General features: G+C 38.4%; 1 protein-coding gene across 2 annotated transcripts; it reads left to right on the top strand.

Moving 5' to 3' along the window:
- The first annotated feature begins 50 nt into the window (after nucleotides 1–50).
- Nucleotides 51–27,887, top strand: rabl6b (RAB, member RAS oncogene family-like 6b). 2 transcript variants are annotated; one of them, XM_034298995.2, is made up of 17 exons: nucleotides 51–178; nucleotides 3,309–3,653; nucleotides 4,889–5,023; nucleotides 7,194–7,241; nucleotides 8,686–8,715; nucleotides 10,993–11,045; nucleotides 11,749–11,840; nucleotides 13,191–13,331; nucleotides 14,299–14,404; nucleotides 16,337–16,440; nucleotides 17,250–17,584; nucleotides 19,489–19,651; nucleotides 20,442–20,648; nucleotides 20,744–21,038; nucleotides 21,577–21,751; nucleotides 21,864–21,922; nucleotides 22,610–27,887. In XM_034298995.2, exons 2-17 carry the CDS (start codon nucleotides 3,521–3,523, stop codon nucleotides 22,805–22,807), a joined length of 2,274 nt encoding a protein of 757 aa, XP_034154886.2. In that variant the 5' UTR covers nucleotides 51–178; nucleotides 3,309–3,520; the 3' UTR covers nucleotides 22,808–27,887. The 2 variants fall into 2 exon arrangements, with proteins under 2 accessions (XP_034154886.2, XP_034154887.2); XM_034298996.2 differs by lacking the exon at nucleotides 8,686–8,715.
- Nucleotides 27,888–27,984: the final 97 nt, after the last annotated feature.

Genomic DNA, 27,984 nt, shown 5'->3' with positions numbered 1-27,984 from the left:
GCGGGATTTGTTTTTCAGTGTGCGTTCATGCTTCACACTCTTAGCCCCGCCCCCTGTGCGACTACAGGCATTTGTATGCTGATGTGTCCGTACTGGAATATGGATGTGTCTCGCCATCATTCGCTAAGAAAAACACAAAAATGATGCGGCCACTATGAACGCAAACTGTGCTTTTAGAGTAAGTACAACTTCGTCTCTATAACTAATACAGTAGCGCTAATGAACAGTAGTAATGACTCGTTCTGTATAGCTAGTCTAGCTAGCTGGGTTAGCGAATCGCTACTGGGCTGAAGCCCAAATGACTCCATGTTGGATAAATAGTGCACTACATAGGGCGTAGAAGCCATGACATCAGACCCTATGTAGCCTTCTTATGTAGGGAGTAAACAGCGATTCGGGATTCAGCCCACTTCCTGGATAGTCTTAATGAAATATTGGTATGTTTTGTGTTTCTATGTCATTTTTTTAATCAACCCACTGTATTTTTCTTTCTATTAGGAAACATGTATGATATTAATTCTGGTTAAGAAAATAATATTCTAGCTTATAAAATGTCAAACAGAGAGATAGTGTTAGTAATAAGAGTCCAGTTCTGGGTCACTGCACTGCAGAGGTGTATTCCCTTTAGCTAGTCTCTCCTAATCATCATCATATCAGATTTATGATTAAATCTACCCATGCAGTTGTTCATTTCAAAACAACAGCAGATGCATTAAGCCTGATGACATCTTGAGTACCTGCTGTAGTTCCCCTGCACTAGTGGGAGTCATGCTTTAACACAGGATTTCTGTTCTAATCAGCTGATTCCAGGTGCACTCAGTCATTTCTTATTCATACTGATTTTTCTCATATTTGCTGAAGTTCTCCTCACGTTCCAATAAAATACCCCGGGCTCGGTGGTGCCCCAGGTTCTGCAGAAACAGTAAATGATGTGGAACACCAACATCCGACCAATCAGGGCAAGGACGTCTCTATTTCCCTGTCAATTCAGGAAGCTCCGCCTCTTGCGTGATTATGGCTTCGTAGCCTTTGTAACACAGATGTTAATTTCAAATGACCAAAAGAGCCACTGCAATACACACACACACACACACACACAGTAATAAGAGTGCTCTAAAAGACCCCAGCTGACGTCGTGAGTACGAATCGACAAACTGCAGCAACGGCGATGATGAGGGAGGCATTTATCTTTAACTGCAGCATCCTTCTGGCTTTAAAGACGTCTCGAAGTTTGAAGTGCACTCTCTGGTTCAGCCTCATGATGCAGATTTCTAGGTATCACTAGATATGGAGTCTGATTGTTTTCATCACTTGAGGTAGCTAAGACCCGCCCACTTTTGCAAAAGTATGGCATTTAACTAATAAACACCAAAAAAAAAAAAAAAAACACTGTTGTTTACTTGACAGTAACTGCAACAAAAAACTGCGCTGATTCTGGACTGATAAGAACCGGTGAGTTGAAGTTTCGAGAGAGTCGGTGACATTGTGGCCTGCGAAACCCATATTCGTATATCTTACGAATACGTTTATCGTTTTTCGTACAAGTACGACGAGATTATCGTACAGGTACGACGAGACTATTGTCACTTGTGGGTGTGGCCTGACTTTTTCTGATATGAGATGGTAGAACTGTATAAATGCTATACTCTACTGTAACATTTATACACATTAGCTTTGTTTATAATGTACTTATCTTCTAGTTAAATCCAGGGAATTTGTCTGGGACTGTGCAGTTGAGTAGAGACGAAAAGCATGTAGGAGCTAAAGTTGTGACCTGCGCTGTAGGATTAGTCTGAGGAATTTACTGTAGCCAGTCATTTGGATTTGTCAATTTAATTCAATTCAATTAAATTTTATTCGAATAGCGCTTTTAACAGTGGACATGGTCACAAAGCAGCTTTACAGAAATATATAAATTCACGATATAAGTTTTAAACGTATAAATTTATCCCTAACGAGCGAGCCAGAGGTGACGGTGGCAAGGAAAAACTCCCTGAGAGGACATGAGGAAGAAACCTTGGTAGGAATCAGACTCTGAAGGGAACCCATCCTCATCTGGGTAACACCGGATAGTGCGATTAGAAATCATTCCCTTCTATAACTGTGAAATTCATTACAGTTTTCACATGAAGTCCATTTTGTTGAAGTTATCAACTGTTCGCTGATGGAGACTTGAGTGCAAAACTGTTCATTGGAATTACAGCCTCATACCGAATTGTATTGAGGAAATGACAATTATATGCTGCTTCTTAGTCTGTTGTTTTGTCACCCGCAAGTTTAAACACTAGTGTGTGTTTCAGAGCAGCTAGCTTCAGCTGACTTCCACAAAATACCTTTAACAGACACTTAGTTGAAGTGAATCGGGATCCAGAACTATCTAGAACTGTGACCTTGGCCCATGGCAGATCCACTTGGGTCAGTGACTGTATGCCGGATGTGGTCACGGTCACGGTGTGGGTTGTTACAGTGTCACAGCTATCTACGGTGTATGATCAGAGCATTAACACATAATTGACGTTTTCAAATTTCAGATTTTTACAAGTTGATTTTTTTGTTACCTGATCAAATTCCTTACTCCAGTGGTTCTAATCTCTCTCCTCAAAAATGTCTTAACCCCATCCTTCCAGACTCGCCCTAAAATCACACTACAATAACTACAGTTTCTCCACCGCGGTGGTAACTGGCGACTGTGTAATATACAAGGTTTTACGGTAACCGCCAGGTGCTTGGGAGGGGAAGAAGCTGCCGACCTCACTGCTGTGTAATCCAATACTTTTGTAAAGACGTTACGTTGCTACCTCTGCTGCCACTCCTAGCATGTTCCTATCTTTATCACGCACGACAGCTTAGAAACCCACAGAACAACACGACATTGATGACCAGATCTCAATGAAACAGCTTTTGGCTAAGCAGCGCCGCACACTGCCATGCTAGTTAGATTTTTCATCTTATAACAACAACGATGTGATAAATACTGACAATGCAAGAGATTTTAGGAAAAAAAAAAGAACAATTAGGGAATTTGTTCTTCTTTTTGTTCCATTCTGGTTTTTGTTATATATACACAGATTGTCGAAGATATCGTAATAAATTTTTCTTTGAATTTTTACCACCGATTTGTGTTTTTAAACGTTTGAATGGATTAATACTGTGAAATCTGGACTAGGTTATCATTTCAGAGAGTCCGCTGATTAGCTGTTCACGAAGCTATCAAAGATGCCTAACGCACCTGAATCAACGTTTCAGCTTATTGATAAAGATCTGGCCTTTCTGATTGCATCATCTGTTTTTTTTGTTTTTTTAAACAGGTTATATCATCTGAGGTCAATGGAGTCATCACAGGACATTCATCTCTGAGGATAAAGCCAGGGTTTATTCAGAGTTATGTTTCTCTATGAGTTATAAAACTGATGTACTCCATTATGGAAGATAAAGAGTGAAAGTCTGCAGTCGAAGCCTGCGAGTTAAACCGTGATTGAGACCAGTGAAGTTGAATTCCAAGCCACATCACGCTGTCGAGATGTTCTCTGCTCTGAAGAAGCTGGTCGGTTCGGAGACTCCTGTCCAGCAGCGGGAGAAGCACATTCCCGCGGGACTGCAGTCGATGAATCAGAGTCTGCAGAGACGATTCGCCAAAGGCGTTCAGTACAACAGTGAGTCTGCCATGGTTTTTTTTTTTTTTTTTTCCCTGAACGTGAACACATCAGTCTGCTGAGATGATAACAAAGACAGACGCCATTTCTTAAATCATGTGAGAAGTGGTTTACTCACTGAAGTAGTGGAGAGGATTTGGAGCGGATTATCCCTACTGAGGGAATGGTTCAGTCCGAGATTGAGCTGGAGAAAAATATGGGTCGTATTGTTCTCTCTCGAGAAGAGGCCATTTTTTTTCAGCCTTGTTTGTGATTACAGTGATTATAGAGCTGCGCATCATGATTGTGATATGCCTTGAACTGAATTAATGAAGAAATAAAACACTTCAGGCGTGCTGTTACGGGAAAACAATCAACGGCGATGCGTGGTGCGATGCGACCCAACATGAAGCCGAGTTACTGTTATGACAGGTTATTTTCCTGTAAGAGCACATCCTGAGGTGTTTTATTCCTCTAACACCACATCAATTTTTCCAACAATTGCAGTTTTTTTTATTTATTAAAGACCGTCATGTACTTTTTATCCGTTTGTAGTTACATTTTATGTTGTGGAACGTCTGTGAAACAGGTTGGTTCCTGTTATCACTTATGTCACAGCAGCTGTAAACACTAAGTACTAGTTACGTCACCAGTCTCTCTTTTTCTCTCTCTCTTGGAGAAACGTGCTGAAACTAGAGACTCCTTCCATAAACGAACGTCTCCTTACAGAAAACGTCGCCAAATCAGCTGTTGTATGTTTACGATTATACATTTTTCAGTATGTTTTATTATCGATAGCGTCCCTGTGTGAATTGTTGCTATAGAAACGATTTAGACGTATTAGAACGAACGCATTAATATAAACATGCTGTCAGAGCTGCTGAGATTCCTGCGACTGGAAAACGTTTCTGTTTACGCTTTCACATGTCTGATGAAGATTGCTTTAGCCAATCCGTAAATGTGTTGTTTGTTGGTTTTGTTTTATTTTACTTTATTTGTATGCTGATTTTTTAAAATGATAACCATCGTCACAAAGCTGCGTAGCAGAAATCAAGGTTAAATCTTGATCCCTAATTAGCAAGAGTTTATCTAATGTATCACAAATGCATATTATTATCACTATAAGGAATTTTCTCTATGATGCACTCTTCACACACACTAGATATTTGGATAGTAGTGAACATATGGTCAAGTTTGCTGTGGTGTTTAAATCTGATGGTGTGTTTGGTGTGTGTGTGTGTGTGTGTGTGGTGTAGTGAAGATCGTGATCCGCGGGGACAGGAACACGGGGAAGAGCACGCTGTGGCAGCGTCTGCAGGGAGGGAAGTTCCAGGAGGAATACATCCCTACGCAGGAGATCCAGGTCACCAGCATCCACTGGAACTACAAGAGTAAGTGTTATAACCGATATATAACGTGTTAGTTTTTTCCTGAAAAGTGACACTTTTGACAGCAGGGGTTAGGCGAAATATCAAAAATGTCATGATATGTTAAAAAACCAAAACAAAACATTATTATTCAGGAAAACAGATTTCACCAAAATGTTGTTAATTAATGCAGGGGTTCTGTGAAACATAGCCAAGGGGTCCGTGATTTATTCTTATTAGCCTGTTTGACTGCTCGCTTGACTTCGTTAGGTTGAACCCAAACCTCTATAACTCAAAGAACAAATCACCTATGGCTAGATTAGACACGCAAAATATTATTTATTATAATAATGTTTATAAAATATGTGCTGAAGGGGTCCGTCGAATTAATTTTACAGTTCAAGGCGTCCCTGGCTACAAAATATTTGAAAAGCCCCGCATTAAAGCACCCTGAACTCTAAAAAAAAAATATTTTTACATAATTAAATCTTCTTGGATGCTGATTATATGATATAATATAAGTTCATGTTTGGGTGAAAATCATTATACATTTGAGACTGCATTAAAAGCTGATTTGGGGGCGGGGTTATGTATCAGCTCTGTCACTAAGTATATTATTAAATATATAAGATTTTCCCTCATTTGGTGTTAAATGATGGTGGAACTCCTGTAGATGTTCAAGAAACATGTTCATTGTGTTTCAGGGTGGACTTTTCCTTTAAAAAGACAATGGATTATATTATATATGGTTATAGGAAAATAATCAACACCTTCTGACCAATCAGAATAGAGCTTTCAAGAGCGCTGTGGTATAATGCCAAATAATGCATACTGATATTTATTCCCTTGTCTTCCCTTGTGTAATTATTATCTGCTGTAGGTGCACAACCAGGTAAAGAAACACTCTTGGGCATTTTTAGCCTCCATTAGAGTAGATCGGAATAGATCAGTAGCTTTTAGATGGCTCGTCGAGGAGAAACGCAACCCCCCGGTATGTAGCAGTGTGAGTTACGCAGCCCAGTTAGATGGTGTTCAGCATCATAGACGTATCAGAACCTGTCTAATCAAAGCTATTTATTGTGTTTGTCCATAAGTACCATCTCCTGCAAAATGGAGACACAAGTTTGAAGCGCGTCCTTTCCATATGCACCTAGTCTAGGTTTTGTGAACTGCATCTACTCCAGCTTTTCTTTCGTACCCAAAGAGATTCTGGAAACGAATCAAAAGCAGCTATTTGCCGAGATGTGACTCAACTCTCTGGCAAAGACGCAGGTCCAATCCAAACTGCATGAAGCACTTGTGCACATTCCTCTGCTCACTTTGATTTCACAGAGGCACACAGAAAGATAAATACTGCAGGCTGTTTCGCGTAAACATTCAATCTGTCATTGTCAAAGTAGCATAACTAGATATCATTTACAGATTTGAGGTGTATAATAAGGATGGTTCTGGCCTTCTCATTTACTCATACTTGTTAACAATTCTCTGATACCAACATCGTATGTGAAGTAAGCCTAGTGTGCCTTATCGCGCTAACGAACAGCGAACTGGACACTGCAAACTGCAAAATATACCAGGAACTAGGAGAAACAACAGCATCTTCCTACAATACACCTGATCCTGACCTGAAACATAAACCTCAGCTTGAGGAGTTTATCGCTAGCAGCCAACCCAGGCTAGGTGAGAAAAAAATGTCTACAGACAACACTAGGTGAGTGAACATAACAGCTCTTACCCAGTGTGTTGTTCTTGATGATCACTAATCACGAAGGAATCTGATGCAGTGAAACCCTGCTCATTTCCCGTACAATCTCATAGCTCGTAGTAGCTAGCTAGTGCACTTCATTCAAAACCACCTAGCTAATGTTATAAAATACAAGCCTAGTAGCTTAAGTGCGTGAACATGCGCAATTTCGCATTTCATGGCTGCTATGTAAACGTATCAGGGAAACATAAACAGCTGGATTTGATTGATTAATGCTAAGTAGGTTACTCAGTTCATTAACAATATCGGTATCAGTGAGTACCGAAAAACTTCATCATCATGGATCTCTAGTGTATAATATATTTTAATTTGCAACAGCCGCTTTTCTCTCTCTTAGCATGGACTCTAGAAAGGGTCTAGGGATAGTAAGGAGGTGTGATTTGTAAACGTGAAAGAATTCGCCTCATTCCTGTGGTGGTGTGTTCACAGCTACTGACGACGTGGTGAAAGTGGAGGTGTGGGACGTCGTGGATAAAGGTGAGTCTGATAAACTGCATGCTGGGCTGATTTTTCCTGCATTTATATTTTCTTACTAAACACTGTTTAAGGTTCAGTTGAGATTTGGGGATTTCACAGTAGTTGTTTAGTGCATTAGTTCAAAAATATATCGAGTTGACTGAATTAAAAAACTATCTAGAGGTACGTGCCGATAATCGAGTAGACGATAAATCGCGATATTTTCTTAAACATTTAGTGGGTTTACATGCACAATAATACTCTGATCATGTAAATAAGATGATCATATGATCCTTATTCCGGATTGAAGCAGCTCGAAAAATCGAGTAAACATTGTTTTAATTGATTTTAGCCCAATACGCAATACGTAAAATCCGCATTGGAAAAAAAAAAGTTGCAGCTTTACCTCTGACTTACAGAAAGCTGAAACTGGAGACTCCTTCCAGTTAAGGTTGCTATATCAATGATTACGATCATGATGTTTTTCTTTCTTAAATAACAACACTTTTGTTTTGGACCGTCCCTGTGTAAGCTGTTACTATAGAAACCATATATTATTTCAGCTAGAGCTGCTATTATAGAAAATTAATCAACATCATCTGACCAGTCAGGTTCGAAAATTCTAAATCACTGTGGTTTAATTTGTAGTAGATACAGTATATTCTCTAATACCTTGCATTCAAATTCTTTCATATACATAGCTTTTGGATCTTGTTAGTGGTAATATTCCAATGCCAATTTTTAAAAAAATTGGATTGTTGTTTTGTTGCAGGAATTGCATACATTTCATTTTTTATCATCTTGGAATTTAATAGTTTGTAAATAATTTGTAAAATAGAGGTATATTTTATAATTTTCCATTAAAAACTGTAGGGGGGGTGCAAACTTATACACTCAGCAGTGTTTTTTTTGCCAGAAAATTGTGTAGCAAAGAAACTGTAGAGCTGCATACAATTTGTATTTAGATAAAAAGGTGATTTATTGACTAGTAACATACTTACTGTCCTCTCTACCATTCTTTATACCAAATTAAAATGGAGTCATGAGTAAATAAAGCTGTGAAGTCCTGAATCACGTTCCTTTTGTGGTAAAATCGCATTTAACTACAACTTTTTAACACACAAGTTTAACAGGTAGTTGTTTATTCATTCGGTGTCACGATAACATTGTGGGTTAGCCGGTTAATCGTGATGTAAAAATCTTATATCGGCACATACCTGTGTACTTCTAAACCATGCTAATTAAAAAAAATAAAAAATCTAGATGGTTGATGTGTATCAGTTCGAGTCTTTTAGAGACAGACTAGCTTTCTGCATGCTCGTATTACACCCATCCCCATTGCCATGCTTTCATCAGATGCATTATTAAAGCACGGCCTGGTTTACTGAGCCGCTCGGCCCACGCACGCCGACTCGCCGTGTGTATTAATGTTGTCTCTCTTGCTCTGCTCTCACTGTGCACCCAGGCCAAAAAATCCCTCTTCCTGAAGGTGTAGGTGAGAAACCACTTCTGCATAGAGATTGATAGATATTAGGTCATAGTTGTGTGTGTGTATCTAACGGGCGTGTGTGTGCATATTTGCTGTGTGTGTGTGTGTGTGTGTGTAATCTTGGTGCAAACACAGCTGCCACATTTCACTCATTGCACTGCAGTTGGATTAAAGTTGGATTTAACTCTTGGTCATGTCTGAGGGTCTGCCTGCAAAAGATCTATAACAGTGTGCAACATGGAGCGTACCATATTATAATACACCCACTCTGATTAATAAAACTAACACACTTTCTAACCTTAAGCTCACAGATTCTATTTTACTGGCATTTAAATTATAGATTTATTTAAGTACATATTCAGTAAAATCCATCCTAAATTTCCCAATTAAAAAGGAAATTAATTTGGGGATCCATTAACTTTTATTTTTCATTTACCGAGTCGGTCGATCAGCCGAGACGCGTTTGACATCTGATGTTTGCGTCTTCTTTTTCACACTGGAGTCACACTAATTACATAGCGTACGAGTAACGCAAATCAGTCTCATCCAAAAATTCACCGCAAACACTAGGGACGAATTTAACGATTATCAGTGAATCTATCTTAGGAAAGAGGCTTCTACCCTCTTCTGCATACATGAGCTCAAAAATGCGTACGATTGGCTAGTGTCGCTGTGATTGACAGGGGAGAGAGAGTATGCCCCTCCCACCCAGTGAGTGCAGCCAATTTTGTGAATCGAAACATTTTCTCCTAATCATTCAACTAATATTACTACAGAGCTCTTAACATGTTGCTAACTATGATGTTGACATTTATCGCACAATCTGTCATGAGAATATTGAAGTGTTTACTGTATGTTCAAATCGGACATGTAAGAGTTAGCGTATGATCATGGCATTCCTTGCAATTTTTTCCACACATTTAAACTATGTATCAGTTTGATCAACGAACCAGTGGTCTGAATATCTGAGAGAGGTTGTTACTGTTCGTACTGTACTGGCAGATAGTTAAGCAGTGTTGCCAGAAGGCATCAGTAGTAATTATAATCAATTCACACGGGATAAATGATCTCTGTATAAATCACAGAGATGGGAGTGTAGTCACCATGTACTCGTCACGATAAAAACTTTATGCGCAAACTACATGCAACTCATTTTAATAGAAACAGATTGTTTTGAATGTTATTATAAGCGCTTGTTGTAGTGCGCTTGATCATTAGTAGGTCACATGACCATAACATACCATGTATGTAAGCTATACCTGTGAACTCTTTTAAGAAACTCAATAACGCACCTAAAAAGCCCAAGAAGCATCTCTGATACGTCCTTTTAAACGTCATCTATATTTTAAAGTTCTTTATTTTAAACATGGCTTGCTTTTTTTTGATATGGTGGGTGATGATAGAAACGAGCGAGCTCATCCTGCAGCGTCTTTAACCTGAATACAAACAGGATATGATGCAATCTTTACCAACATGTCAGTTTGGATTGGATATATATATATATGTATATATATATATATATATATATATATATATATATATATATATATATATATATATACATATGTGTGTGTATATATATATATATATATATATATATATATATATATATATATATATATTACACATATGTTCTAGAAGGAAGTCTAGAAGTTCGTACGCACAGTCTGTAAAAAATTACTGACACGACTGAGTCGGAGAAGAGTAAAATCCTAAAGATGTTCTGGTAATAATTACATCACCTCACCTTCTCATGTAAAACTAATCCTATCCAAGTGGAGTCTTTGGCATCGTCGGGATTCGAACTTGCGATCTCTCGACAATAAGATTATCTGTGCAACCCAGGAGCTTCTGACCAATCAAATTCAAAATAAAGCCCACTGGCTGTCTCGCTAACTGAAGCACTCGGATGCTGAATTAATTTTGCTTGCTGTGTATGATTGGCTCGTGTCACTGTGATTTGCATTTTCTGTCTCTGTACATCATTTGAGGTCAGATATTTACAGAAAAAAAGACTTGATATCTACTTTACCATCATGGCACTAAATGTCAGGCCCCAACGTACGTCTTGGCTGATCGACTACATTGATGGTATATTAAAAAATGAATTTTTTTGCTGATCATTTCCTTCACGTGTTGGTTTTCATTACAGCTTGATGTGGCTATTGAACGTTGCTCACTCTAGTTTTTGCGCTGTGTATTTTCACTGAGCAGCTGCTAACACTGACTGTTTGTTCTTGATGGACTTGTTTTGTCTCATCTTCCTTGTTTTCGTCTGTGTAGGCAGGGGTAAAAAGCGAGGAGATACCCTGAAGCTAGAGAATGATCCTCAGGAGGTAAAATTTATCACTCATAACACCAGGCTCTTAATCATGAAAGGGAAACTTCCAGTGGTCTGATTACTGTGATATTTAATATAGAAATAAAATATATTGTCGCATGCTCTCAGTATATTATTGAATATGAGTAAAAGATGTAAAAACACTTGGTGCTGTGCTGTTATAGGAAAATAATCAATGATTTGGTGGTGTAATGCGGTCCAGAGCGAAGCCGAGTTACTGTAGTCACCTCAGAGTTGATTATTTTCCTACAATAGCATGTTTCAAAGTGTTTTAATCATCTTATACCACTCTTATTTGCCAACAATTACATTTCTTTTTTTTTTTTTTTTTTTAATTAATTACAGATACTTTTTATCCACTTATAGATATAGTTACATTTAATGTTATGGAATGTCACCACTGACACTGGAAACTCCTTCCATAAATGTTACGTAAATGTCTCCTCACAGAAAGCACCATATCGACGGTTACGCACGTTTTTAATTCCGTTTATGTGGACCGTCCACTGAACGAGTCCTTGTGTCAATTGTTACTATAGAAAAGTGTTATTACAGAGAATTAATTGACATTGTCTGACCAATCAGAATTGAGCATTTAACAGTGCTGTGGAATAAATTATATACTGTGTATGCGCTATATTATATTTTCCAACGGGATGTTGTTTTGCCTGTGTGTGTGCGTGTGTGTGTGTTTGCAGGCTGAGAATGAGATGGCCCTGGACGCTGAGTTTTTGGACGTTTATAAGAACTGTAATGGCGTCATCATGATGTTCGACATCACAAAGCAATGGTACAAAACAAGATCTTATAAATCTCTGCTTCTTAATCCCAGTATGTTAGGATTTAAGATGACTGTTGTATTCATATAAATTCTGTTTTTATGACACTGGAGGGTAAAAAGTATTTCACTGCATGTCGTACTATGTTTGTATATTTTTTTTCGTGTGTGTGTGTGTGTGTGTATGTGTGTGAGGAAGGCGAATAAAATTTGAATTTGATGTGGATGATGAAATTTAGAAATCGCTTGTGTACAGTTTTCAAGGTCACTCGTGTAAAAGATCTTTTATCTTAAAGAAATAATTCAGAAAATGTACACAGATTTCCACATAACTCAAACGTCATGGATCAGTCAGATATTTTCTGCGCCTGATATTTGCTAATATCAAGTAATTCTGGCAAACGTTACGTGGTATTTTGGGAGGTACTACCATTACTTGCTAGCTGTATTAACTTTGTAGCATTTGGGTCGAGCAGGGAATTACGTTTAAAAAAAAAAAATAAAAATCTAACTGGTGCCAGGAAGTCTGTCATTTTATTATATATATTTAATAACATATTAAACTATCATATCATATCATATTTGTCATATGTATTATACAATCTGTATTATATAGTGTCAGGAGGTTGTACATGTTTTAATTATAAATGATATTACACATTAAACATTTTACTAATGAGCCAAATATTTAAGTAATTGGTGAATTAATTAGCAAATTAGTATTTTTTTATTTTTATTTTAATGTCTAAATTCCAGTCTAAAATCTGAAAAATATCAGCTGCTTCCAATCAGACTTCATAACTCTTAGTGAAAAAAAAAAGATGATGGCACGATACCCGTGATATCACAGAAATATATACCGTAACATAATTTATTGTGATATTGATATAGATTGCCCAGCCCTAAAATAATATATAAATATATAGATTATATTCATAAACAAAATCTGTGCAAAAATAGATCACATATGCGGTTTAATGAGACCTGTTTGGAAAGTAAAAGAAACGGGTGAAAAGGTTAATAATATTCAGAGTCAGAAATAATATAATTAAAAAGTAAATCAGGTTTGTAAAAGTAGGGATGTTTTCTAACGTCGATTTATCTTACTCTTTACTCTACACTCCACATTTTTAGGTTTTCTTGCTATAATACAGTCGAGTAACTCGTCATCTACTTAACCAGTCTTTTACGAGGTTTAAAGCCGCATTAGAGCTGGGAAACGCTAAAATGTTTAGTGCATGGGATTTCTCATAGTCCTGCTATAAAGCTATGGGAATACACATGAATAGATTTTACAAACAGGAAATGTGGTATGCTTCTCTAAACGCTCTCTTCTGTTTGTTTTTTTTTCTTTCTTCACAGGACCTATAACTACATTTTGCGGGAGCTGCCCAGAGTGCCGACCCACGTACCGGTGTGTGTGCTGGGTAATCATCGGGACATGGGTGAGCACAGGGTCATCCTTCCTGATGACATCAGAGACTTCATCAACAGCCTCAACAGGTACGAATGAGACCCCAGGACCTTGTGTCTTGGAGGAGGAAGAAGTGTGGAATGTGCATTTGACTTTGATATTAAAAATATCACCATGTTTAATATCCTCCAGGAAGTTTGTCACATACATGCTCTTCTTTCTGTTTGTATTAGTGTCGGTTAAGGAAGCGTCTTTTTTTTAATATATATATATTTTGGTACAATACACATCATGGCTCTGCGTATTGGACACAACACCACTGTAACTGGACCTTTGTTTCACTTAAACCATCATTTCTGGGATTTTTCCTCACAGTTTTTTTTTTTTTTGGTATTTAATTTATTTCCTTTGCAGTTAGAAACAGAATCATTCATTCCTATATTATTCATTCCTCTCTTCGTATTCCCACCTTCGGAGCGGGAATACATGCTGTCTGGGATGCCAGTCTATTGAAGGGCACCAGACACACACACACTTTCACTCACAACTAAGGGCAATTTAGCGTAGCCAGTCCACCTCCTGGCAGGTTTTTTGGAGGTGGGAGGAAACCAGAGAACCCAGAAGAAACCCACACAGGCATGTGAAACTCCACACAGACAGAAACCCGAGCTCAGGATCAAACTCTGGAGCTGCTGTGACGCCTGAGGCAGAATCCGCTAGTCTATTTTAGTTTGATGTGTCATAACACGTTGACATGATGACATGATGAAATAACATGCAAGAGATATAACGATCCAATTTAAGAACACTTGAATTGTAGAGAAACCATTGAGTTTTATTTTTCCGCTAAAGCTTCTGGAACCCATCTGACAAAATGTCTAGTTTTAACAATGACTTAAAAGACATGCGCGTGGTTCGGATTAGAAAAGAGATCATAACCAATCCTTCAGTTTAAACCAGTATCTTCAAACACTCAGTACTGGATGAGTCATTGTCAGACCGGTGGATGTCTAGTGTGTATAAATGTTTGATGACTTTGCTCTTCTTCCTAAACAGGCCACTGGGTTCTTCCTACATCCACTACGCCGAGTCTTCCATGAAAAATGGCTTCGGCCTCAAATACCTGCACCGATTTTTCAACATTCCTTTCTTGCAGCTTCAGGTAAGTGGTTCTGGACTTCAGGACTGTGTTCAGGCTGACTCTCTAGTTTCTAGAGGATAGACTCGAGTTCATTGTTGTGCCACTCACTTAATATTTCATCTAGGTGTGTGTGTGTGCGTGTGTGTGTTGAGTGTCTCGAATGGCCAGCAGTAATTAGATCAGTGGTGTCAGACTGCAGCCCTGGAGCATTGCAGAGTTGAACAAACTCCACTCGTCTCATGATCTCATTACAGTGCACTTTATTAGTGGGGCAAACTTTTAAACTCTAAACTCTACAAACCCTCCAGGCTGTGAGTTTACGTCTTAGTGTGTTTGTTAGACTGTAATATAATCAGCCAGACTGCAGGCTTACCTTCACCTCTTACCTCTGAGTGGCATCAGTTGTAGTAAGTTGACCGAGTTGATTTTAACACTTGAATTTACTTCCTTAATGCAATTTTATCTTTATTGGTCAGAAGGTGTTGATTCATTTTCTATAACAGCCGCTCTGGCAGCAAGGCAGGTCACAGGTTTATATTACCGCGCTTGTTCTAGTACGTTGTTGTTTCTATGGTAACAGCTCATTCACAAGGACTTGTATGGCGTAACATAATCTAAGCCTAATAATAAACGGATTTAAAAAAAAACTTGCTGTTATTTAACAATTTATTTGATTTCGTGACTTTCTGGAAGGAGAAGTTTATTTAACATGTATGCAAGGAGGCTCCAGTGTCAGCGCCTTAACAGGCAGAGATAAAACCATGGGAAAGTCTTCAGGACAAGATGTTGGGCTTTATGGGTTCTTGGTAACAAGCTACATTTTATTTTGTTCGTATAACATTGTAGTCAAAGTGATATCTGTCAAACAAGTTAGTTTCTGTTGTTCCATTACATTAAATGGATGAGAAGGATGAGATGTCATTCATTAATTAATAAAAATTGTAACTGTTGGCAAGTTCATGTGGTATAAGAGGAATAAAACACATTGGGGTGTGCTGTTATTGGAAAATAATCAACATTGGAGTGGTTAATGGTAACTCCACTTCATCACTCCACTCTGTCATTGATTATTTCCCTCTAACAGCACACTCCAAGGTTTTTCCTCCTTACATAATACATATTTTGCACAGTTCATGTGTCTTACTACTTACGTGGGTCTTACTACTGCACTGCAAGTCCAAATTCCCAAAACAAGCAAGATATTTTTTTGGTTGAATCACAAACAATTAGCTAACTGTGAATGCTGTAACATGTAATTAAGGAATAGACCTAAACAAAAACTTTTATTTTGAAACAATTTGGCTGAAATTGATTTTTTTGACTATAGCTATTTCCTTTTTCCTTATAGAACACAATATACTGTATAGTTTTATAGTTTATACTAATATGGTACAAGTCCCTTTTTTTTTTTTTTTTTTTTTGCAACTGCAATCCTTGTTACTTATATGTATGCCTGAAATACCCTTAAAATATACTTCGAACAGGAAGGACCACTCGTTCTTGTGCGAACACATTAATGGGAATCTCGGGTGGATGCACAGACACAATATTGAGAGAACACATTAATGGGAACACGTGTCTGTCTGTCTGTGCGTTCGTCCAAGATTCCCCTTCAGCGTGATATCTCAAGAACAAGTGGTTCAGTGGGTTTATATGGAATTATCATTGAAACCAGCAGATGAACTGATTTAGGAATTGGTCCAAACAGGGTCAAGGTCACAGCAAGGTCAAATATCATCTGAAGTAGTTCTTCTTCAATAGCTTTCTGTTTGTTACTTACCATGTTTGTGTTCAGGAACACCAGGCCATCAACACCAGGCAAGATTTTTGCCATCGGTCCATCAGTCCATCTATCAATCCTTTTCTGTGTCTGTTGAATTTTACTTGTTATAGTTTTGTTCATGTAACTTTCCGTTTAATTTTTACAGTGATTACACATTTTTTCGCCTGCAGAGAGAGACGCTGTTACGGCAGCTGGAGACCAACCAACTGGACATCGACGCCACACTGGAGGAGCTGACGGTCCAGCAGGAGACAGAGGATCAAAACTATGAAATGTAAGACCTCCTGTACGCCTCAGGACATTTCATGTCTTTTTTAGATTATTAAAACAGGGAAAACGCTGAATAGTGCTCATGAGAGGAACGGATTGTAAGATTATCTAGCATTTGGATGTGATGTGTAATTGTCACGTGTCTAGTGTGAGTGATCTTCCATCCAGTCTACAAAGCTCGTAACTATTTTCCTTCTGTAAGCGCTAACCATTTTCCTTCTTTAAAGGAAAAAGTCCATACAGCAGTGTAAGTGAAATATGGAGATTAGACAGAAGTTAGAAACGTAATTACAGTGCATGCAGCTTAATGAGATGAGATGGCGGGACAGTGAATAAACACATTTGTGTATATTCTGGTTCCTCATATTGGTGTATTGAGGATACTAAAGGGGTGTCATGATGTAGGTTTTAATCTGGCTAACCAAATGACTTCAGAATCCGTGTTCTGAATTAAAATCATCCTGTGGACCGTAATTGAATAAAAGGATTGAAAAAAGGAGCTTTGTTTTTCCACAAGGGGGCAAATAGAGGAATAAACTCAGATCCATAAACTGAGCTACTGAGAGAACATGCTAATGATATTTGATTTATTAGCAAGCTAAAAAATTTGATGCTGCAACCACATCTCTTTCCAAAATAACTAATTTAGGGGTTTCGCATCAACAGGAGGTTTCACATCAACGGGGGGTGAATACTTACGCAATCAGAACTTTCAGATAAATGGAAATACGTGAACACGTTTAAGAGGAATTGTTGATGTGTTTATCTGATTAGCTTTGACTGTGATGCTAATCCTAAAGCTCATGTTTGCAGATTCCTAGAGATGATGGAAGCACGTGCTAAAGGCTACAGATCTCCCGGTGATGCTAACGGTCAGAGTCCGTCGTCAGGCTCGCAGTCCCCCGTGGTCCCAGCGGGCGCCAGCTCCACGGGCAGCTCCAGCCCCGGCACTCCACAGCAACCCCCTGTCATCGGGCAGAACCCGCAGTTACCCTCCACCTCACCGTCTGTGGATGCTCAGATTCCCGTTGCTCTTCCCGCAGCCTCTGCATCGTCTCCATCTCCGGCTCAGCAGCCGCAGAAACGCAGCTTCATCTCCAGGCTGTTCGGCTCGACCGCCACCCCGGAGATGCCCACTGCTGTCCACGGTGAGTGCGTCTCTCACACACACACACACACACACACACACACAGCAGGTTGAGTGTGTGAGTGTTTCTGCTTTTCGTATTCTTAAGCTTGGAAAGCAAGGAAGTTATAACTTGTGTAATTTCTTATGTAATTATTTGCTGAGCTAATAAATAAAACAACATACAGAAATATAAAAATCAAATCTTTGATTGGGTTTAATATCTGCAAGACTCGTCATCAAAAGCGAGCACACATTTGGGGACCAAAAACAAGTTATTTATTGTTAATTAAAGTAATAAAATGACTTTTTTTCAGCACTGGACATCATTTACAGCAAAGAAGAACATTCTCACTTCTCTCTCTTTTCTGTCTGGACATTGTGAGCTCTCGAGCTTTAACAAATCAGGGTGCTTATTTCCTGCACGTGTTGTGACACAATAATTTTTATACCACAGCGCTCGAATCTGATTGGTCAGAAGGCAGACTTTCTACAGAATCTAAGCATAATAAGAATACAAGGATTAAAATCATGTTATTTAACGAACAAATATGTCTATACTTGTTGAAATGGTGAAGTTTTTCTGTACAGAGATATTTATTTCACATTTATGAAAGGAGTGTCCAGTGTCAGTAAGTTTCCTGACAAGAGAAAGTCTTCAGGACAGAGCACTTTGTGCTTTCTGGTTAAGATGAGCTTAAGATATTTAAATACAATATATGCATTCTATGTACACACACACACACACACACACACACACACACACACACACACACTTTCTACACAGTTTCCTATTAGAAAATTTCCCCTGGGGCTTGATGCTCCAAGACATGGAATAATTCAAAGGATTAGGACTCGTGAACATCATGAGTGGAGGATCACATGACTTTGTGTGTGTGGGGACTTTGTAACCCCCCCAGCATCAGCAGGAACTTGATAATGATAAAACTTTTATTTATTTTTTTTTTCTGAGCAGGAACAATACTGTGAATAAGTTGAAGCTTTGTTAGTAAGAAATGTAGAAATGTAGCTGTATCTTAAATCTGCATACATAGTTGAGGAGCTTTTTGTAGGATAAACGAATGCCTGGCTGCAGTTGGGGTCATAAGTTTACATACGCCTTGCAGAATCTGCAAAATGTTAATAATTAAAAAAAAAAATAATAAGAGGGATCAAAAAATTGCATTTTTTAAAAAATTTAGTACTGCCCTGAATAAACTATTTCACATAGCAGATATTTACACATAGTCCATAAGACACTGAATTTACACAACGAACCAGGTGAAAAGTTTACATTCGCTTGATTCTTAATACTGTGTGTGTTACCTGATGATCAACGACTGTTTTTATGTTTTATGATAGTTGTTCGTGAGTCCCTTGTTTGTCCTGAGCAGTTAAACCGCTCACTGTTCTTCAGAAAAATCCTCCAGGTCCTGCACATTCTTAGCTTTTCCAACATCTTCTGCATATTTGATTTTGAGATCCATCTTTTCACGTTGAGGACAACTGAGGAACTCATTCACAACTATTACAAAAGGTGCAAACATTCACTGATGCTCAAGAAGGCAAGACGATACATTAAGAGCCAGCGGGGTGTAAACTTTTAAACAGGACGATCGGTGTAAAATTGTTGTTTTGAATGTGCATTTTTATCTTAAATTCTTTTAAATTATTAACATTTTGAAGATTCTGCGAGGCACGTGTAAACTTATGAACTGTAAGTTCACTCATATCTCAGTCGATTGTGTTTAATTAACTGAGGAAACCACAAATTAAGATCAAGTTAAATTATTATTGATTGTACAGAATTAGTGTCTCATTGCTCTTCATATCACTTACATAATACAGAGGTTAAAAATTCTGAAACCTCCCAAGCCTTGATTTTGCTCTGAATTGATTTTTGTGTGTTTTGGGTTGTTGGTGCAGAGGCGGAGCCAGCAGCTCCCCGAGCTCCGCCCACAGTGCAGAGTGTGGATGACTTTGTGCCAGATGAAGGACTGGATAAGAGTTTCTTAGAAGACAGCGTCCCCTCCAGCACCAAACCCAGCATGAACACGCAGCCACAGCCGACCACCGCGGACAGTGACAGGTACAGCACACACTCTGTCAGCTTTACGATAAGGAGATTCACTCAGAAATAACGTGGACATTTAAATCTGACAACAAACCCTCCGTGAATTTATTTCTCCATCTTGGGAGAATGAGGCTAATTATCAAAGTCTCCAGTAATTAGCCTCATTCTTCTCGCATGGAGAATATTGATTTTTAGAAAGATTTTTCTCAGGTGCAAAAATGGTCCAGTCATTACACATAGACCACATCTGGAACCGTACCACATGTTTCCACTGAAAAAGATGGTGCTAATCTGGAACCAAGACATCAGGAGCTTCATTTCATCGCCATGGCATTTATTGTTTACATGACTGCCTTGAAAATAAGACATGACCACTCTTGGTAGTTTCGTAAAATTAATATTTCTGCCGAGAATCAGTGGACTCTATGACCTGGATGTAATCTGTAATTCTGATATAAAAGCCAGTTTATTAATTTAAGCAGCTCCATGTTTAGAATAAACAGCTAAAGCAGTTAAAGCAAGTCTACGATGATGTCCTTGTCCTGAGCATAGACAGTTAAGGATTTGGCTTTCATAGGATAAAATATCAAAGCCAGAAGTAACAATTTGTAAAATCCTCCATGGCTGTTATTTTTATGCCATGTATTACGAAACACACGGAAACACACGTGATGTAATGGTTTCCTGAGGAAACTGAGCTCCATGTCATTACCAGAGGCTTGTAAGATTGTTCAAATGTAGTGATTTGTTCATGTTAATGCAATCCGCATGTCAACCATTGTTTCTTTTTTACCTTGTCCATCAGTGATGGAGAAGGGAGAGGAGGAAACCCCATGGTCGCAGGGTTTCAGGACGATCTGGACCCCGATGATGCTGCGCTCATGCAGCAACCCAGATCCTCAGTCCCCAGTAAAGATCTTAATATCACGTTATCCAGCGACGAGGAAGAGGATGCAGCCAAACCGGTTGTGGCTAAGGATGAAGATCTGGACATCCAGCTGGACAGCCACCTGTAAGCTCAGTGCTGATGATCGGACGAGGCTTCACTTTCCTGAAATCCTAAGCTAAATATGTAGCATTAACGTTCTTCAATGCTCTCTCCTGCAGGGACGATTTGAGCTCTTTAGCGCTGGAGGAAAAACCCAAACTCGCGAAGCCTGTGCCTTCACTCCAGCCTCAGATGATCTCAGAGCCTTCAATCCTCACGCCGACTCCCGCACACCTCCCACACGCTCCGCACACACACTCGCCTCCGAAGCGGGGTAAAGTGAAAGCGGCTCCTCCTCAGGGCGACTCGTCTGATACGGACCCCGAGGTCCCTGTGGCTCAGCAGATGCTCTCCTTCGTCATGGACGACCCCGATTTCGAGAGCGAGGAGGAGCCTGTGCAGAAAGAGAAAAAGGTAAGAGACAGGTCTTTAATCACGTTGTTTAAGTGAAATGAAATTACTTCCTGCTTTCTGCTAAAGACTTCATAATTTTTTAAAGATGATTTTAAATAACAGCGGTTCAAGGGTTCAAAGAGAATTGCTTTTAAAGCTGGTTTATTTTCTGCATCCAGCCGTGCAAGAACAACGATGGAAAGAGCGTCCACACACTTGGCGACATGCTGTAATCCGAAAATAATCACAGATTGTGTGGCGTCATGAAACAGAGTTACTGTTACCACCCTGAAGTTGATTATTTTCTAATAGCAACAGCACGCCCTGAAGTGTTTTATTCTTCTTATACCACAGCAATTTCCCAGCGATTAAAATTTACATTTGTTGTAGTATGGCATGCCATATATTTTTTTTATCCATTAATATTTATATTTAATGTTGTGAAACATTTTGTTTTCTGCAGCTATAATTAGGCTCCTGTTTTTTTTTTTTTTGTTTTTTTTTTTTTTTTTTACAGAAATCTTGACTATTTGTTTCTCACCTTTCTTTTTTTACGAAGGACGCCTTCCCTGTCAGGTCTGACCTTCCCGACCTCTCAGACGATGAACTCGTCCCTGCCGAGCCCCCGAAGTCCTCTGTGCGCTCCTTCAAACACAAGAACGAGAGCGACCTTTTCGGCCTGGGCTTCGAGGAGAAAAGCGTCAAGAGCAAAGACAGCAGTGATGAACAAGATGGCAAGTCTTTCCTGTAGCACTACATTTAATTTCCTGTTGCTTTTTTTTAAATCTGTACCTCGTATGAAGTGGAAAGTGCAAAAGGTTAAGTTAGTTCTTGTCTATTTTGCAGAAAAGGAAAGCAAGCACTCCACGAAAGAAAAGAAGAAAAAGAAGAAGAAGAGTAAAGAGGTGAAAGGAATCAAGTGTCGGTGTTGTGTTTACGCGGCAGCAGATAGTAGAAATAAGCAGTAGTAGATTTCACACTGTTTGCTGAATACAAAAAGGTCATTTTAAAAAAAATGCAAGGAAAAAACTGCTTCATGTATTTTTAGATAAATATCAGGTATAGATTAAATAGGATCAGGAATCATCAGAGTCTTGGAAAAATACTCTTTGGTTTCATTGAAAGGATAGTGTTATTATCTAGTGTAAATAAAACTTCAATTAAATACGCCAAAACAAATTACTGACTGTATTTCAAACCTGTTTTTATTAAAGCACTATTTTTATTTCTGGTTTAATCTGTTAAAATGCTTAATGTATCTATGGAGACCAGTGCTAATGTTTATATCTATAACTAATGGTTATAAATTGTAGCTTTACATTTACATTAATTTTAGTTTTTTTTTTGTTTTTTTTTTTTTAATTTAGTCATAGTTTTAGTCTTTGGATAAAAAATATATAATGTAAATTTTAGTCATCATATTGATTCATTTTTAGTGCATTTTAATCTGTCTGTAAGGGCATATAGGTTTAATCAATGTGCATGTTTAGTTAACTGTAACGCATATTAACTGACACAGTTTCAGTCATATATGAAAGACTTTCCTTTTTTCTTGCTGTTTGTTTGACCTTGTCGTTCATCCTCCTCCTCAGGATGAAGAGAAAAGCAGCAAGAAGAAGAAACACAAGAAGAAGGAGCGCGAGGAGCCAGAAGGAGCCGCAGATGAGAAAGAGAAGAAAAAGAAAAAGTCCCGGAGCAAGAAAGCGGGCGAGCTGGACGATCTGGAGGCCTTCCTGGCTGGAGGAGAAGCAGCGGAAAAGAGAGAGGAGGGAGACTACGAGGAGCTCTAGAGGACGAAACGTGGCGAATTTTCAACCTGCACTACTGGCCTTGACGTGTCGTTGGCATTTCAGCAGCGCAGTTCTCGACGTGGTCTGGTGTGTGTGTCGAACAGAGTGAGAGTGATGATGTTAAGACCCGCTCTCGGTCGCCTGTCATTTCCACCACGGAGGAGGGAAGGGAGCATCCTCCCGCAACTCCAGCTGCAATAAGTGGAGAAGCCATTGAGAAATCCTGCATCCTGCATGTAACTTTTTTCCAGGGTGAAGATTCGACTGGCTACTCGCTTTTCTACTGTATCTGTTTGCCTTTTTTTTTTTTTTTCGTATCCACTCCAGATGCGAACCACTTGGCATTGATTCATTAGCTGTTATTTTATAGGCATGTGCCGATAATCGGGTTTATGGTATATCATGATATTTAGGTCGCACGATATTGTTGGGGTAGACTCTTTCTTTCTTTTTTTTTTTTTTTTTGAGAAAGGCTGCTGAGCTAGTGAGCATTATTGAGCAGCACGAGGATGTCAGTTTTCTGAGATATTTTTCTTTGAATAGATGGAAAAGCAATGAAGGCAATCCCACAATTCTGTTCACCAGATGAGAAGTCCATAAATCTTTTAAACTCTGTTACACTAAGCATTCCGACTTAGCGGTTAAAATGCCCTCAGATGCAAACAAGTAAGTACCTGGTATTTAAAAGGTAATGTGTATGTGGTAATGACAAGCAGTTTACATAGTGTTACATAGTGACTTGTTTGAAAACGTCCAGATTTGTATAACTCATGACTCAACACAGTAATTACTCACAAATTATATGTTATTGATGTAGAACTTACAATTAATCTTTGGTACATGGTGCATAGTGTAATGTGTAATGCAGTGTCAAAAAATACCATGTATACCTTGTATTTAATGCTAAGAAGTTTCCGTAAATACATACATGCTTTATATTAAGGTTCCCTTAACATTATTTACTGCATTAGTTAACATAAGCAGTTGAAAAAGTTCAGCATTAATAAACCAGAACAAAACCAGAAACCAGAACAAAATAACAAGTAGGGAATAAAACACTTGGGGGCCAAGTGTTTTAAAACACCAATCAATATTTAGCATTTCACCTGAAAATAAAGGGGTCTTAGCATTGAGTCCTGAGGTACACCTGTTATTTTTTTTCACACTAATTACTATGTACTCATATTTCCTATTCTAAAATGACCAAATATTATTTTTAAGAAAAGCAATTTACACAAGTTTTGCATTGTAGCACCAAGAACTGCAGTACAGACACAAGGTATATTGCGTTTGACGAAAGCTCGTTGCTGCGAATTTCCAACCTCCGACTAGGAAAAATGTAAGAAAATGTCTCCTTGACATTTTCAAAAGTTGGGAACGTCTCCCCAGCCTTGAGTTCAGCACGTGACGTCAAATCAACATGGCTACTCACAGCATCAACAGTAAACAAAGTAGCACTTCTTACCTTTAAATGAGTTATACTGTATATACAAGTATTTACTTCAGATCAATCACCATACAGACATCATGTCTTGTTAAATCTATAACACTGACTCTACAGTTCACTGTTTTGAGGAGATAACTATGCCACTTGTAGCACTAACGTTATTAATGATTGTTGCTAACAAAAGACAGACATCGAAGCGTCTGAGTTTTTTCCCAACTTTGTAGCTTAAATGCACGGAGGTCCAAAAAAAAAAAAAAAAAACCATAATTCCCATTCCCAGAGTTATGTCAAATGCATCAGTACTATGTACTTGGATGTAATATCCAACATGCAAAGCTTTTTCCAGAAATTACATGTTTTCATTAATAAACCTCGCTAGCTACCAGAAGCGCTACCGCATTTCTAACACAATATTGTGATAATATTGGAAAATAACCCGTAATATCGGCACATGCCTATTCTGTCGTGAACGCATGACTCTTTTATCGTCGGTGTTAGGGCATGGCTTAGCGTTCTTTTCTGTACATTTAGTTTTGGTGTATAATGTAGATGACGTGTGCTGTGTACTGTACTTTGTGCTTGTGTATACTTATTATTTTTCTCCAATTTCCAGAAAGACATTCTTGTAGATTTCATTTTGGAATGATACAACTCGCAAGGATTTAAAAACAAAAGCGATTCTCTGCCACTGGTTCATGTATAATGGAAACGTAGGCCTGTTTTATAGGAATAGTTCAGCCAAAAATGTGAAATGTTCAAAATGTCTCCTTACTCCACATCATCAATATTTGATCAGCCAAGATGATTCGTATCTGATTAAAATTAGCTTCTTTAGATTTGCACTGTAGCCATGAGGTTAAAATAGCTAACAAGTAATGAAAGCAAACTGAATCACACACAAAGTAACTCATATTTTGATCATCCAAATCTACAGCTTATGGACAACTCCGCCTTCACAATTTAGGCCACGCCTCCTACCATAGTCTGATTTTGGCATTGAGTGACATCAAGCTTTGTGCTGAAGAAAGAAGAAAGCGATTTAGCTTTAAGATGCAGCTACGACTGTTTTTTTATAGATAAGACTGAAGTAATTGTGTGATGATGTAGCTAGAAGTAGCTAGAAGGTTCTCTTATTTATATGCAAGTTTAGTGCAAAACTAAAGAAACAAACTTAAGAGAATAAACATTTCTTGGCTAATCAAGTGTGTACATTTTTGGCTGAACTTCTTTCAGAATTCACTCAGCTCTCAGGTTGGTCACCATTCTGACATATCTGTGGAGCTTTTCAGACATCCAGGTCACATTCAGCATTTTATAATAACAAGTCAAGGCAACTGCACTTCCTATATATATATATATATTTTGTCACTGAACTAAAGAGTCTAGAAATTACCTTTGCTTCGTACTACAAAATACCATTTTGATGTGTATACATAATGAACAAGTCAAAGTGGCTACTTAAATAGTTCCATCCTTTAATTGATTGTATCTTTAAGGAAATAGTGGATTGATGAGATATCAAATTAAGAGTCATTTTCTCCTTATCTCAGTCGTAGTTGATCAACTGAGGTGTGTTCGGTGCGTTTAGTTTTGCGCTTGAAGCTAGCTTAAGCTAATGGAAGTCTGTTTCATAAATTTTTTTGGAAATACAAGTCATCATTGGATTTACATCGTTGCATTCAAACTTTATCATCCTCATTTGTTTCATTACAATTCCACTGCCAGACTTTGAAAAAGCAGCACTTGTAATGTGGATCGATACCAAACTGTACTTAGGGGGAAAAAAGTTATTCTGCTTGTCCAAGATGGCCGCCTCTGTGACATTGAGTGTTCAGCTACACAGTGAAGTTTTGTTTATGTTTACAGATTACAGTAATGCAGAATTGTCGTCGTTACAATTTCAGGATTACGAAGTTTTTGTGTTTAGCTAACTAAATTGGTCAAAGGGTAATGTTTAGGGATAAGTCAGAAACTAGAGTATTAAAATAATTTCCTGCTTGTAATTCCAGCTTGAATGGACATTCATGTGCAACTTTAAGGTTTTTAAGGCCGATTTGTACTCGACGCATGTCTTTGCGTGCAGAAGCGGCGGCAACACGAGCGACATCGTTCACATACTCACCTTGTTTATGTTTATGTACATCTGGAGGATTAAAAGTGACGTCCACTAGATGGCGTCTCTGCCTGTCAGGTTTCCAAGTCAAACTCTAATGTTTAAACACACTGAAGAGCTTTGTTTCTCTTTAAAACTCTCTGCTGTCGTCATGATTGTTGTCATGGGCTGTGTCTCCAATCTAAAACTAAGACTTTACCTTCAAAATTATTTACTAATCTAGAAAATCTAGAACACTGGCACACAAAACAGATCTTTCATTCGGTTTGATGGCTGTGTGAGAGGTTTTTAAAATTCAAACACTAACTGTAATAGGTAAACTGGCTTAGTATTAGTGTTCAATAATGCTGTAGAAGAGTACAAGTATGCGATTTGAGACACTAGTGTTTGTTTTTACTCAGGAGTGGACAGTGTCACATGGTGCTATACTGCCCCTGCTGTTTACATTGGTATTGCACCACACGGACGCGTAGCTTTAATTTCCGCCCAAACGACACTCCAAATGACCGCGGGATACGTGCAACAGCCTTCTTACACATCTTCATATAGTTAAAAGCAAGTATAATTCAGTCTTTGAGCTTATTTCACATAGCACATGAAGGCAGAAATGATTTTACAGAAATGATTTTAGGTGATTTTAAGACTTCCATTACTTGTAAGCTACACTGTCAGTCAAAAGCGTTTGATGAAACTTCAAGAAATGGGTTTAAGATAAAACTTTGAGAGAACAGAAAAGCCACCTATCATCAGACACCGAACGCATATCTCCTGATCGACTATATTTGAGGTAAAGGGGTTTATTTTTCTGAACTACACCTTTAAACGACGAACACACACCTCTTGCCCTCTGCAGCTGCTTTATAGAAGGTCTGAAAACGACCGTAATGGGATAAAAAATGATCGCGTAGGTAGGAAATAAGTAAGAAATTAAAAACACTGCAGTTCCAAAGACATTTCCATTTCAGATGTTGTGATGCTTTTGTGAATTTTGCTTTCTCAGATTTTCAGATACATTATGCATTGCTGATGACCAGTTTATTATTATTATTATTATTATTATTATTATTATTATTATTGCTTTATTCCTTTAATGCTTGAGACCAAACCCTGTTAAGTGCAATGTACACATCTCTTGTTTTCTTTTTTGTTGTTGTTCCATTTTCTTTGCCACTTTTTGGTTTTTGTGTTGATTTCTGAGCGCTGTGTACAGTAGTTCAAGAGACTTGAGAGAGAAAACTGTGCTACTCCATGTTCATATGGCTGTAATTAACTCAGTTTGAATGTCTGTCTCTGTGTGGAGCTCAGACTCTAAGATGATGATATAAAAATTACTGAACACACCCCCCCACACACACACACACACACACACACACAAGTGGCTTTGGCTTTCGTAACAAACAAACAGCACTTTTGAACAGACACCCACTCACGACTGGCTTCCTGTCCGACTTCATACAACTTTAAATTGTGTGTGGGGAAAAAAAATGAAACAAAAATATAGCACGGACTTTCCTCCATCATGCTTGCTTCCTGTTTTTTTTTATTTTTACTATGGTACAGTGGTGTGGTGCAGATTAGGAGTCAAAAGGCACAGGCTGTCTATTAAGAAAAGAGAAA

Source organism: Pangasianodon hypophthalmus, chromosome 24 (genome assembly GCF_027358585.1).
Source record: "Pangasianodon hypophthalmus isolate fPanHyp1 chromosome 24, fPanHyp1.pri, whole genome shotgun sequence".
Lineage (NCBI taxonomy): Eukaryota > Metazoa > Chordata > Actinopteri > Siluriformes > Pangasiidae > Pangasianodon > Pangasianodon hypophthalmus.
The sequence above is the reverse complement of the archived record's forward strand: the minus strand, read 5'-3'. Positions and strand labels throughout refer to the sequence as shown.

Coding starts and splice junctions, on each gene's coding strand:
- rabl6b (XM_034298995.2), top strand. CDS start 3,521: ATGTTCTCTGCTCTGAAGAAGCTGGTCGGTTCGGAGACTCCTGTCCAG. Junction 8,716..10,992: donor CCCTCTTCCTGAAGGTGTAG/GTGAGAAACCAC, acceptor TCGTCTGTGTAG/GCAGGGGTAAAAAGCGAGGA. Junction 20,649..20,743: donor ATCCAGCTGGACAGCCACCT/GTAAGCTCAGTG, acceptor TCTCTCCTGCAG/GGACGATTTGAGCTCTTTAG.